At 35.6% G+C, this 13,579-nt stretch overlaps 3 protein-coding genes across 7 annotated transcripts in view; 2 read left to right on the forward strand and 1 right to left on the reverse strand.

Moving 5' to 3' along the window:
• The window catches only part of LOC115240630 (diuretic hormone 44), a 33,919-nt gene extending 28,405 nt beyond the window's left edge, over positions 1-5,514 (forward strand). For 2 of the 3 annotated variants that reach the window (XM_029815893.1, XM_029815894.1), the window contains 3 exons: positions 1-134; positions 3,223-3,558; positions 3,762-5,513. In XM_029815893.1, the coding sequence (XP_029671753.1) occupies positions 1-134; positions 3,223-3,558; positions 3,762-3,791 (500 nt within the window). In that variant the 3' untranslated portion in view covers positions 3,792-5,513. Of the gene's footprint in view, positions 135-3,222; positions 3,559-3,761 lie in introns of all 3 variants that reach the window. The other variant, XM_029815895.1, reaches the window with a different exon arrangement.
• A 123-nt stretch (positions 5,515-5,637) lies between these two features.
• LOC115240629 (F-box-like/WD repeat-containing protein TBL1XR1) lies at positions 5,638-10,098 on the reverse strand. The gene is made up of 6 exons (XM_029815891.1): positions 9,795-10,098; positions 9,002-9,289; positions 7,967-8,316; positions 7,545-7,889; positions 7,091-7,459; positions 5,638-6,976 (listed from the first exon to the last, which is right to left on the reverse strand). Exons 1-6 carry the CDS (start codon positions 9,862-9,864, stop codon positions 6,845-6,847), a joined length of 1,554 nt encoding a protein of 517 aa, XP_029671751.1. The 5' UTR covers positions 9,865-10,098; the 3' UTR covers positions 5,638-6,844.
• A 302-nt stretch (positions 10,099-10,400) lies between these two features.
• The window catches only part of LOC115240618 (presenilin-2), a 7,834-nt gene continuing 4,655 nt past the window's right edge, over positions 10,401-13,579 (forward strand). The window contains exons 1-8 of one of the 3 annotated variants that reach the window (XM_029815871.1): positions 10,401-10,491; positions 10,570-10,827; positions 10,983-11,233; positions 11,324-11,533; positions 11,625-11,845; positions 11,924-12,196; positions 12,409-12,641; positions 12,727-13,466. In XM_029815871.1, the coding sequence (XP_029671731.1) occupies positions 10,690-10,827; positions 10,983-11,233; positions 11,324-11,533; positions 11,625-11,845; positions 11,924-12,196; positions 12,409-12,641; positions 12,727-12,882 (1,482 nt within the window). In that variant the 5' untranslated portion in view covers positions 10,401-10,491; positions 10,570-10,689 and the 3' untranslated portion in view covers positions 12,883-13,466. Of the gene's footprint in view, positions 10,828-10,982; positions 11,234-11,323; positions 11,534-11,624; positions 11,846-11,923; positions 12,197-12,408; positions 12,642-12,726; positions 13,467-13,579 lie in introns of those variants that run through there. The other 2 variants (XM_029815873.1, XM_029815872.1) reach the window with 2 other exon arrangements.

Below are 13,579 nucleotides of genomic sequence, written 5' to 3' on the forward strand. Positions count from 1 at the left end.
TCGGCATTCTGGCGTCTACGACGATAATCGGCCTCACAAGTTCCGCTCCTCTATCATCGTACGAAAGAAGGGATGTGTCGAATGACGGTCCCAAAATTTTCCTCTTGATGGATGAAAGGATACCAGAACTGGAGGTATATTCTTTTCGGGGAACATCTTAAATAACATGCAACATTTATTTCCGCTATTATTGTGACGTAAAAATCGCGCTCTTTTCTCTTTAATCGAAGATGGATGATATGTCTAAAACGTCGTGAGTTTAAAAAGGCTCTTAAACTTTTCAGAGAATAAGACGAAAAAAAAACAATTTTCAAAAAAATATTGTTTATGTAATTGTTTTGATAATTGTCACGAGCAATTTTATGCGTATAAATTTCTTATGTTTTTATTTTTTTAAACTTATTGCTGCATCATTATAAGTATATATATAATCAATTTTTAACGAAAAATATTTTTAATTCTCTTAAAAGAGTCATAAAAAAAGGCAAGTGGCATTTTGAGACTACAAAGTTCATTGAAGTGATAAGAGGGTATCGTCAATAATCCGTCGATAAATTCTTAATATGTTGAAGTGCGTCCGCGCGGAAATCACGTTTGTTGCGAAACAACAATTCCAAATGCAAGGACTATTGTGTCGACACGAGACATATGTCAGATCTCGCTTGGTTGGTTTACACAAGCACGCTTTACGTTTTGAATTGTTAATTGTGTGTTGGATCGACTAGTAGTATTCGCGATACAGATAACACATACGTATACAAGATACGCAGGAGATACACGGTAAGCGCTTCGGTTTCGTATTGGCGTGATGCAAAATGACGTAAATATACGTATATATACGAGTGAACCGAGGAAGAGAATCCGATTCATGAATGGAGATATTCCCTTTCCCTAGTTTAGAAATGCGTACACGTGGGAGATCTCACGCCGTGGGATTACATAGGATTTGCGTTCCTTTTTATTTCCTGTGACATTCTGTACGATTTCCGCGGTTTATTTCGGAGTGGATAACTTTTGAAAGCTCCAAGGATCAAAGCAACTTTCGTTGCGTATACTCTACTGAAAAAGTAAAAATTGTAATATTACTTATATTATTGCATTTTTCATGCACGATTTATTGTTTTAATGTGAAACATAACGTAAAAAGACGCGCACTGTGTATAAAATATGCATTCTCTTGTCAAACATTATGCGTACAAATAAATTTGTTATGTTTGATCCTTCAAAAGCAGCAAATTTTCAAAAAAGTTTGTTATGGCATAAAAGAATTATGTGTTTACATACGTGATAACCCAGACAGCACAAGGATGTCCTTAGGACGTCCAAAGGGCATCCAGGACATACATGTAGGATATCCTGAGGATATCCTATTTTAATCCTCGGATCTCCTCTGGATGTCCTGAGGAAGAATAAATGATAGCCGTACACTAGCCTCTAGAGAATCCAGGGAGATCCTGTGGAACACCTTAAGGATTTCTATAGGATATGTTAGGGATATTTTTCATACGTTAAAAGAAACAAATTCTAAAATTTAAATATAAATTAAGATTGCGTTCTGTTATTTACTGCCAATACTAAAAATCTAATACTAAAAATAGTTCACGTTCTTTAATATTTGAGGTTTTCGTGCTGTACATGAATATTTTAGGTTTGGCTTCCGGATTTGAGTCGTGTAATATTTTAAAAACAATCCAATATCTGAATTCCCTATGTTGGGATTGCATCAGAAAAATTGAACTGATAAAAAATAATTATATTTTTAATTTCCTGTTAGTTGCTCTTTGCAAGCTTTATATAATTCTCATGACCAAATCTCAAATACGAGTTCGCGCGTCGCATAGCGGTAAACAAACGAACTAGCGGTTGAATACTATTTTTTGTAAAGTTTATGGAATGTTGCGCATAGTAACATTTCTCATGAAATATTAAATAAATAATAATTTTGAATATATGAAAATGTGCGCATCAAATTCAATTATTAATATTAAACGAAATTAATGTTAACAATTAATTGCACATGTATATGTCCTCTGGAAATCCAAAGGACATTCAATATAATAGACAGGGCAGATATCCTACAGACATCCAGGAGTTATCCAATGGACATTTATAGGACATTAATACTTATTACAATACTTAAAATTTCTAAATTATAATAAATAGCCTACATAACCGAAAGTAATCATGTATGCATATTAAATTTTCATAAAATATATTTATAATAATATCTTAAAACATCCTACAAATATCCTGAACCATCCTGGACATATTCAGGATGATCCTGAGGACATTTTGTGTTGTCTGGGAATGCAATCTCGCAATAATAGATGAAATTATTGACATTATTTTTGGTTAAATCTCCTTCATACATTACTTGAATCCTTGTTGTTTAACACACATTGATTATCAAACTATCCAAGAGCAGCTCTTCGTGACACTTGATTTGTTATAGTCAAACGAATGATTTAAAGAGATCAGACAAAATAGAGTAGACGGAAAACTTGCAAGCGCGATTAAAGACAACCAAGAATTTGCAGCTTGAATTCTAGCATTAAATATTTGAGATAATTAATCCTGCGATCAAAAGTCATGTATCTTCGATTAAAGCGAGCGATAGATGAACAATTAATTTAAACCAAATTAATAGGTTGTACATTTTTGCGAAACGATTCTCCTTTGATACTGTATCCTTCTCTCTTTCACTCTCTTTCGAGCGTATAATGTTCAATTTACATATAATTTCACGTCGTGAGCAATTGCGAATTTTATACGATGTGTAATGACATTCGAAAGTGCGATAGCTCGAGCCAAAGCTCGCAAGAGAGCTTTCAACTTACGCTGTATAATGCACTGAACCGGAAGATGCGCATTTACAGACTCGGGTAAGAGCAAATAATGAATGTCACGTGAATAATGCGACTCCGTCACCACTATGTCGTCGTATAATATACTTTTACGCAATGTTCCTTGAAATGCGGACGAAAAAATTCTAAATATTAATAGCGTTATACCTTGATCTTTAAAAACCTAAGCTACCTTTTGATCACACCGGAGGAAACCTTATTATTTTATAAAGTGAGAAAAATTGCCTCTTATGCACGATTAACTAAAATCTATTTTGACAATAGAATATTCATTTTGATGAACAATAGATTATGTCGACAAATGTGCTCGTGTTCTCTCTATTGTATTTTAAGGATTGTAACCGTACGTTATATATAGAACGAGATATTGGGCAACGAGCTCGGATCGGACGTGACGCGCGCCAAGAGAATCGGGTCCCTGTCGATCGTCAACAACTTGGATGTGCTGAGGCAGAGGGTCCTGCTGGAGCTGGCTCGTAGGAAGCAGGAGCAAGATTTGCGGCAGATCCAGGAAAATCGCCGCGTTCTCGAGAATATCGGCAAGAGATCGGTGCCGGAATCGGACGCTGGCAGAATCGCAAGATCCGGCAAATTGAGAAACGATCGTGACAGGCCTGCAATGTCCAACAGGATCGAGTGGATCGAAGAGGATGATCCGTTGCTTCGCGGATCGCAGGACGATCGGATGGCCAGAGTACGAGTTGTCTATCCTTTTTCCTAAATTTATTTAGACTCATGTCAGAAGGCGTTGCAACGAAGAATTAATTCTTAAATAAGTTTTTGCCTTGCTAATTCTTAATTTCTAGATCTCGTCGATATGATCGATTTTATAGAGAAAGATTAATTTTGGAAAGATTACAATTGTATTGATAATTGTATAATGTTTTAATCTTTCAGGTGCAGGCTAATGAACTACGTCTGTTGTAACCGCGTCCTCGACCTGCAAAGAAAAACTCCAGATCCGATATCTTAGCTTTATTGCTATATGCGACTTTTAATCGACCATCATTGTTGTGATAAGTTATTTTATTGGTCGTTCTTGTTTTTCGTTTATCCGTATTTCTCGCGTTACAAGTAGTTTACGAATTAATGGCAGTTGCAACAGGCGATACAAGTGTTTGAATTTTACAATTAGTGTGTAACAGGTGTGAGCAAACCCAATTGAGGAATCGAAATATTTTGCGCATAATATTTTCGACTTCTTTTCTATATAATTCTACTAATTTTAGCTTATTTATTGAGTCAGGTTGTAATATATTAATGCGTAATTTTACATTTGGTTTGGCAAGAATAAAAAATAGCGATTGTATTGTTCGAAGATTACGTACGATGACGTATGATAGATTTGTGACCATTGCGCGTAACGTTTCTCCAAACAAACGTGCAAAGATCTGAGAGCTTTATCTAAGAGCTTTTCTTACCGTTCCTTTCTATATCTTAGCTTCTTCGGACATGGAGAAAGGTGTAACGAAGCAGTATTATACATTGTGATCTTGTCTAAGCTCTTCTATTACGCAGAGAATACCCCCGTTCCTTCTAGCGTATTTAATTGTATCCGCAGCATTTATCAATTATTCGCATTTGCAGAAGACAAGGCGATATGAAAGCGACGTGAGTTGATTGAACTTATAATTTTACTTTTGCCAACTTCAATATAAATGTACAAATATTTTATTATATCGATAGCGATACCGCCTCTCGTATATACCAGCGTCGATCGTTGGATGCGAGAGGCACTTGGCTGCATATATGTACCTGCAGTTTGCAACTCTGAACGATATCTATTTTCTGCATAGTGTGTTAATCAAAGAAATTGTCCACGAATCGATAAAGAATTACCTAAATCTTGTAAAAGGATCCGGCAATTACACAAATATACTATTTAATGTTGAAAGGAGACTATTATAATACATGATAAGATCGATAAAGTACAACAGATGTATTCTACATACTAATTTAGAAATAATTTTACGTTATCTTGTCCTTTTTTTTTTTTAAATTATAATTTAGTTTTGATTACTGTTAACTATACGATTGTTTCGTTTCTTTTTGCTGTTATATATTTACTCAGTTGTTATTTATCGTAACAAGAGTACAAAAGCAGCGATTATCGAACAAAGTGTCTAAAATAATACACTGGATTGAAGGTGTCGCAGAAAATACGGCAAAAATAAAACGTGTATGCATTATTACTATAATTATTTAATATTCGATACGATACGATTATGCCACATAAGAATATTTAAAAAAATTTATAATTTCAATTTGTTTCATCAAAATGCGATCTTAGGATATCCAAGAAAAATGTAGTTATTAAGTCTCTTTCAATATCAATCTCTCAGTGTTATATATAGAAGTTAGAATATATAGAGAGACTCTTTTTTTCTTCGAAGTCTTTTTCATTATTAAAAAACTAATTTAAATATTTGTCAAGAAACGATTTATGAATACATTGAGATATGTATGTTGCACATATAGATATCGTAGCGCGATAAATAATTACTTATTTACAGAAACATAATTAAATATATAACTTTTTTTAGATCGCCTGCTATTAATTGGTTATAATGAGATATCAAATCGATGACAGCTAATAGAAATATTAAGTTGTGTGATACACGTAACTAATGATAATAAATTTCGTTTAAAGCCAGCGATGAATATTTTTTTGTCCCTATACATTATAAAAAGGATCGTGGATATGGCGAGTAATAGCTATAATAGAGTTTCATTATTTTCGACCACAATCACAATTTTTCTTAAAAAAAAATTATTTTTTTTATTTATTTTATCGAGATGCTTACATAATATTTAATATTATTACAGTTATACACTTGGAATAACATATTCCAATCATTTTTAGCGAATGAAGATGGTAATTCATTTCTCTATGAATATTACGTCTATCGAACTGTTACACTGTACAGTGTTACGATTAAAAACATTGTCAATGTACATGCTTTTCTCTTTATGCATTTTTAAAGTCATATTAAGGAAATAATCTTTAAAAAAAGTTTTTTTTAATTGAAAATTGCCTGTACGTTAAATATCATTTATAATACTTTGAAATGACAAAAAGACTTCAATGAAAATAAACAAACTAATAGACTGACTCGAAGGACAAATGTAGAGTAATGATTTATATCAAGATGTAATTGTCATCATAAAAAACTGGTTCCTAATGCTCGTGAATCACTCCAAAAGAGTATGTCGCGCGAAAACCCAAATTCATTATTCATCACAAAATTGTATCTAAAACTTGCAGGAGGAAAATAAAATTGAAGTTAAATAGCGATCAATCCATAAGCACAAAATCAAAAATTTAATAAATCATGGCGTGTAAGCTCTAAAACTGCTGTGTGGATAAAAGTTTTATTTTTGTGATCTTTAATTTATTAAAATTCTCGTAAATTGTACATTCATCCGTTATTTGCTCCTCGAGTTGGTCTATTATTTTGTATAATTTTTTAATTGTAGAGTTCTTAAAGTAATATATAAATATACAACATATATAAATCATAAACATATCCAAGATTCAAGTAACTTAAATACAATTATATAGAGTGATCCAAAATTATCTCAAATGATATTTTGGGGACCAATTCTTTATTTTATTACATTTCGCGTTTGTCTATATTAAATACTTGAATATATAATTAAAACCTTATAATTTTGTATCATGGTTGAAGTCTATAAATCTTATTACAATAAAGAATATAAATAAAGCACGAAAGATATCCATAAATTTCGTCGCAAAGGTACAATTGCATGAAATTCCGTCGTTGCATCTCTCTAGCAAGATACTGTTACATAAAAAATCTTGCGTGAATAGCGCATTTGTGATATTATGGACCACCCCGTATAACAGAAAAGTGAAAAAATAAGATAAAGTTGAACGGCTGATATAATCTCAAATTCTAACGATATTGCCGCACACACAAATCGATGAAAAATATTCCTTCTATATAACGCCGATGTAATTATAATTTACGAAGATCGAGAACAAATACACTGCCATCGGATGCCGATGCACCGACTTTATCACCGCGACTATTCCAGCAGACTTCGAAAATGCCGCCCGTGCCTTTGTAACTGTGCACCAACTGGCCGCTCTGTTTGAATGAAAAAGAAAAAAAATATATATATATATATATGTATATATTAGTACAATTTCAATTCCAACATTATATCAGTCATAAATCGGTCAAAAATCGAGAGATACTCACTTGAGTCGACCATATATGAACACATTTGTCGAAGCTACCACTAGCGAGAAACTTCCCATCCGGACTAAATGCTACACTATAGACTGGCTCGGTGTGCTTTGTAAGCGTATGTATGCATACACCTCTCTCCACATCCCACAGTCTAACAGTAGAATCGAACGATGCACTAGCCAAAGTTAAATTCATATTCGGATTGTGTGTTCCTGGACCAGTCGGAGACCATTTGATAGTATAAATTTCTTTACTATGCGCCTGTAAATCGTGTACCCATGTGTCTTGCTTCATAGACCAGATTTTTAAACTCATATCATCTGAACAACTGGCCAGTAAGTTTCCTTGTGGATCCCACTTGATTGCATTGACTTCGTTCTACAAAACAATGAAAAGAATAACATATCGTGCACTTGATTAAATCGAACAAGATTTTCCTCGATATATATATATATATACGCACCGTGTGTCCTTGGAAGCTCTTGATTGGTTTATCCACATTGAGTTTGCACACATGTATACACTGATCTGTGGAACAACTGGCGAACGATGTATTCGTCTGCCAATCGACGTCCAAGGCAGGTGCGCAATGGAAACTAAACTGTTGTGTACACTGTCCGCTTTCGGCGTCCCAGATGATGGTCGTTTTATCGACGCCGGCGCTTAAAATATAATTGCCGCGTTTGTTCCACTTCAATGCGAAGATCGGACCTTTATGCTGACCCAATGTAGACGCTAACCGTCCGTCGGTTGTCCAAATACGCGCATATCCGTCATAACTTCCTGTCGCGAGTAACGTGCCATCGCACTGCAGAAATTCAAAATGTACGCATCATCGTATTTAACAAAAAATAAGTAGAACTATATATCGGCGATTGTCCGTACCTTCCAGTCCAATGATGTAACGTCCTTATTGCTCGGCACTTCCGTGCCTCCTTTTTGAATACAGTGACGCAAAACCAATTGGTTGGGTGCTAGCGAATTATCCGACATGTCCCAGATGCGCGCAGTACTGTCACCCGAACCAGAAGCCAAAAGATCAGTAGTCGGATTCCAGGCGCAGATAAACACTTCTGATTCGTGGCCGCGTAATTTTGTAGCCTTACTGGCAGGGATTTCAACGGCACTGGCGTTGGAGCCTGTCGTCGCTCCAGTCGTCTGTTCGTCCACTTCCATCTCCGTTCCTCTGTCGCCACCTCGATCATTATTACTTACACCTTCATTAGATGGGACAACTGGGAAAAGAAGAGAGTATTTTCTTTTGTATTAGATAAAAACTACGAACATTGTCTCAATCACCAACAATATTTTGCATAAAACTATTCTGGGAAGACAGAACCAAGAGTGAAAAGCGCTATTGCTGTCCGACGCAATCACAAAAAGATAGAGAAATCAATTTCTCTTTCTAATAATTACTCCAAGAATACAAATACAAATAATAGTAAAGAGACAATTGCTGTTGAATTACAAGTTATATTATCAATTTATACTTCAATTCATTCATTAATTTTATTTAAAAAGCTGTTTGCCACTAATTGACGGACAGATTGATATTGAGTTATGTTTTGTCACTTTTGTCTGGATTCTAGCAATGAAAACATATTTCTTTAGAGAAATATACTTTTTATTGTCACATCTGACAAAAGTGATATGTAATATAATTCGCAAAATGACCGTAATCTTTGGCCGCCCTATTTCAATCTGCCTGGGTTATATGGAGGTCTGAAAAATTTCTAATTTTCTCGAACCAGGGTGTACCAGGCTTTTAGCAATATGTGTGCGCATTATTTTCTGTTTAACATCTATTATCTTCTTAGCACTTAGCTCAATCTTTGCATCTTCACTTTAGTGTTACATGTGTAGATGTACAGTACATTATATATTCTAATTGTTAAAAAAAATATATAACAAATAGATTACCTTCTTCGCCATTTGTATCTTGACCCTCGGCTTTCACTTGCTGTTTTTGTTGATTGATTTGATTCTGTCGTGTCGCGACAACATCTGGCATGACAGCATCGATAAGAGATAACGATTCCACCATTCTTTGCTCGGTACCATCTTCACCTATAGATATTTCTGCTTCTGTATATTGTAGTCCTTTTTGAAGTATGGATAAGAGAGCTGCTGGTGGCACTAAAGCTCCATTGATGTTGCTTTGTGATATATGTGACTCTATGCCAAATGTATACGCAGAATGTTGGAAGCCTACAAGAGATACAGGTTTAAAAAACAAAAAAAGATTGGGGTAAAAAAAACACAAATTGTTATACCTCGACAATGCTAAACTTAAACGAGTCCATCATGAGATTTGTTTCAAGTATAAAAAGTCATATTAAATAAAGTTTGCAAGTCGCAAATTTAATTAAATTAAATATAGTCGCTTTCTTCTTTCAATCAAATTTGTTTATCTTCCAGGAACTATCATGTAAATCTTACCGCCCATCGAAAATGTGAAACTGAGATGAGAATAAACACAAGTAAGACAAAAACTTTAATGAGTGGAGTGAATAAGCTTTCGATAAAGCCGGCTCGTTCAAAAAATGAGGGGCTAATTATCTACATGTGTATTACAATAAAAAATCTTTCTCGTAACGAAGAAATCCCAGTTACTGTGTTGGAAAAGTCGTCACTATACGAGTGAAAGAAAATCCAGAGCGGCATTCGTTTAACGTATACATTACAAGGTGACGAGCCAAGTCTACGATCGTACCGGATTCTTGCAGATATCGATAGACCAAAAAGTTGACCTCATCACTGGAGAAGCTCATCGTGCTTGACATTTACGGCACTAGCACGACATATTTACACTTTACGGCAATCACGCCGGGATTACGAGGAATCGTTTCTTGATTTCACTCGGACAACACCAAACCTTTCTCCGGGTCGAGGAAACTATCTCGTTGCCGCTGTTTTGCCGCTTCGAACCAAAAACCAAACCCGTTTCACGAGTGACGAGAGTCGCGGCACTCGCGGCGCGGCTCGCGGCGTCAGGATCGTGATCGGGGCATCGGGGAAGAGAGGAGAGGATCAGAGGATACATACGTACCATAAACATAGAAAGTATAGACTGCGCATATCTTATCGTAATAAACTACGCTTTCTGTCCCTTGAAAATAAATCATCCTATTGGATGTCGTACATAGGGATATCGCCGCAATGTAAATCCTCCATTATTTGAAGTGACCAATAAAAGTAACGTAAAGTCTGCAAGAAGTATGTAACGTGGTGTAAATAAAAAGAACACTCTCTTAAGGTGCCATTACATGGCAGCATCGAGCATCGAGCGTCTGCGCAGAAATCATTGCGCAGGAATCTCACCTTTACACTTTTTTCAAAGATGGTGGTCGCACAGTGAATCACTCGCGCGACAGACGAGGAGAGAGGTTGTAAATGGTTGTCAACAAGTCGTAAGATTTTACAGATAAGCGAGAGAATTGAATCGAATAATCCATTTAATCTACGCTTTTTCTTCTCTCTAATGTAAGCGCAACGCGTTCGAGGAATAAACGAGGTGAGGCGTGTCGAGAGTGCCAAAGTAACACATAGTGGAAACTGTCAAAGAACGAGTCTTTCAACCGTTCGTCCGGAAATACAGACTTTGATGAATGTCTGAGAGTGATTACGATTCCGCGAACGAGTACACAAGCCTGATGGACGGTCACGTCGCGGAGTCTCGCACGGACGACCTGATCCTGGGCAATGACCGTCTAAGAAAGGGCCGTTCTAGGAACGTCAATGAGGAAGTAATTTTCTCGCGAGCAATATATTCTATTACTTTTCCATTTCTCTCTTTTTTTTTAATAATTATTGAGAGATTGCGGATAAATTTTGAATATTGATCAAAGTATCCTCTCTCTTTTTCTCCAAGTGACATTTATTAACAGTGATACATTTATAGGTGGAAAATGGGGTTCCTGAGGTACATATTGAAGCATCAGGCACGACTGTCGCTCGATCGAATAGACGCAGTGCGTCTGGTAACAATAATCAAAACAGACTGAGGCATTACAATAGAGACGAGGAAGAGGAAGAATTAAAGTATGGAGCGGCACATGTGATCAAACTCTTTGTCCCTGTTTCGCTATGTATGCTGGTTGTAGTGGCTACTATTAGCTCAGTGCATTTCTATACAACTAAAGGAATGTACTTGTAAGTTTTGCTTTTGCAATTTTTAATAATAATATATTGCATTCTCGACACATGAGTTTATTGGAGTAACAAATTTTTGTTTTTATTTAGAGTATACACTCCATTTCATGAGGACAGCTCTGATACGAGTACTAAAGTTTGGCAGGCGTTTGCCAATTCGCTAATTCTTATGAGCGTCATTGTAGTTATGACTGTGATACTTATCATTCTTTATAAATACAGATTTTATAAAGTCATACACGGCTGGCTAATTATAAGCTCTTTATTGTTGCTTTCAATGTTTTCAATTCTATATTGCGAGTAAGTGTAAACATAGAATACTATTGTAAATTCAAAATATTTTTATCTTTGATAGTTGAGGAAAGCTTATTCTGCATTCTTATACTTGCAGGCAGATATTGAAAGCTTATAACATTCCAATGGATGTATTCACACTAGGCATAGGCTTATGGAATTTTGGTGTGGTAGGAATGATTTGTATTCATTGGCAAGGACCTTTGCAACTTCAACAGGCATATTTGATATTTATTTCTGCCTTAATGGCGCTTGTTTTTATCAAGTATTTACCCGAATGGACGGCATGGGTCGTGCTCGGTGTTATAAGTATTTGGGGTAAGATATTATCACTTGTCGAAAATTTACTCTATAAGAAATTGATAATTTTACAGAATTTTTCCAACTTGTGCTTAGATTTGATTGCGGTTTTAACACCAAAAGGCCCATTAAGAATACTCGTTGAAACAGCACAAGAACGAAACGAATCCATTTTCCCTGCTCTAATATACTCTTCCACTATCTTATATTCGTTTACCGTGACTTATGCTGGATATGTACAAGCGGCCACAATGGCATCTGAAGACACCGCGGCATCTCCTACGCGTAGTCAGGCGGACAATCAAAATAATCGCACATCTAATGATACGGAAGAGGGCGGTTTCACTCCCGAATGGGTAGAGACACACGGTATAATAGATCAAATACTAATAAAATATTTTCATGAGAGAAAATTAATAAAAGCAAAGTAATATGTAAGCTTTGTATAAACTACACACATACAAATTATTATATATCAATTATATTTAAATAATCAATGTTTTTTAATCCGAGAGATCGAACCTCCTTTTATGAAACAGGTCTATAAAGAATGGAGTTGATAATTCTGTTTCCACACACAGGCGAACGTAGCGCAAGGCGCGCTCAAGAGGTGCGGGAAAACTCGTTGAGGGAAGGCGCGCAGCAACAGGAAAATCGCGCACGAGAATCGCAGGGGCAAGCGACAGTAACCGAGGAAGAGCGCGGAGTTAAACTAGGTCTTGGTGACTTTATATTCTACAGCGTGCTTGTCGGAAAGGCGTCCAGTTACGGAGACTGGAACACTACCTTGGCTTGCTTTGTTGCTATTCTTATTGTACGTATTTAAGAATACGCTCACCAATTGAATATGGATAAAATTTTTCTAATAAATGTGTTTTTTTTTTATTTGTATATTATAGGGCCTGTGTTTGACGTTGCTGTTGCTAGCCATATTCAAGAAAGCGCTACCTGCATTGCCAATTTCTATAACGTTTGGTTTGACATTTTACTTTGCCACAAAGGTCATTGTCGCGCCATTTGCGGATAGTTTAGCGAGCGAACAAGTGTTCATTTAAAAATTTAGGTATGATATAAATATTATCTTATTTAGCATAATTTATTGTAGGAATCGATTATTTTCCGCGAGGGGACAATGCCCATTACTCACCCGTTTGGTATCCCGTTTAGTTCCAGTATTTCTTAATTTGATTTTTTCCTTTTTTTTTTATAATTTATTTATGCAAACTTTTCTTTAGAGACTGACCCCTTTGAACCAAAACGTACCTACCTACATCTCTTAATAATTGAATATTTCTCAAAGAATCGTATATATCAAATATACACACACATATTTGCAAAAAAAAAAAAAAAAAATGCTCAGAAAAAAGAAATAATTTAAATTTGTAATATAGAAGTAAGATAGAATATATAGAAAAAATGATGGAAGGAATGTAATTACTTAGTATTTTTTTATGCGAAGCGAGTTGACAAGACGCGCATCGTTGTGGAACTAGGCGGTACATGTTTGTCACGGGGGTTATGTGATATACAAGCGGGAGAATGTGCGCTGCATTATAACAATTTATTGTACTCCGTTTGTTACATTTACAGAACATATAAGTAGACTCTCGAGTATAAAAAAAAAAAAAAAAAAAAAAAATTGATATTGTATGCACAAGGGGAGATAAATTGGTATAAAATATTTACGCAACGGAGATCGATTTTCGTCGCGCGTGTCCGTCGCACAGCATCGGAAGGAGTATATCGAAGCCG

Source organism: Formica exsecta, unplaced genomic scaffold, assembly GCF_003651465.1.
Source record: "Formica exsecta isolate Colony F162 unplaced genomic scaffold, ASM365146v1 scaffold443, whole genome shotgun sequence".
Lineage (NCBI taxonomy): Eukaryota > Metazoa > Arthropoda > Insecta > Hymenoptera > Formicidae > Formica > Formica exsecta.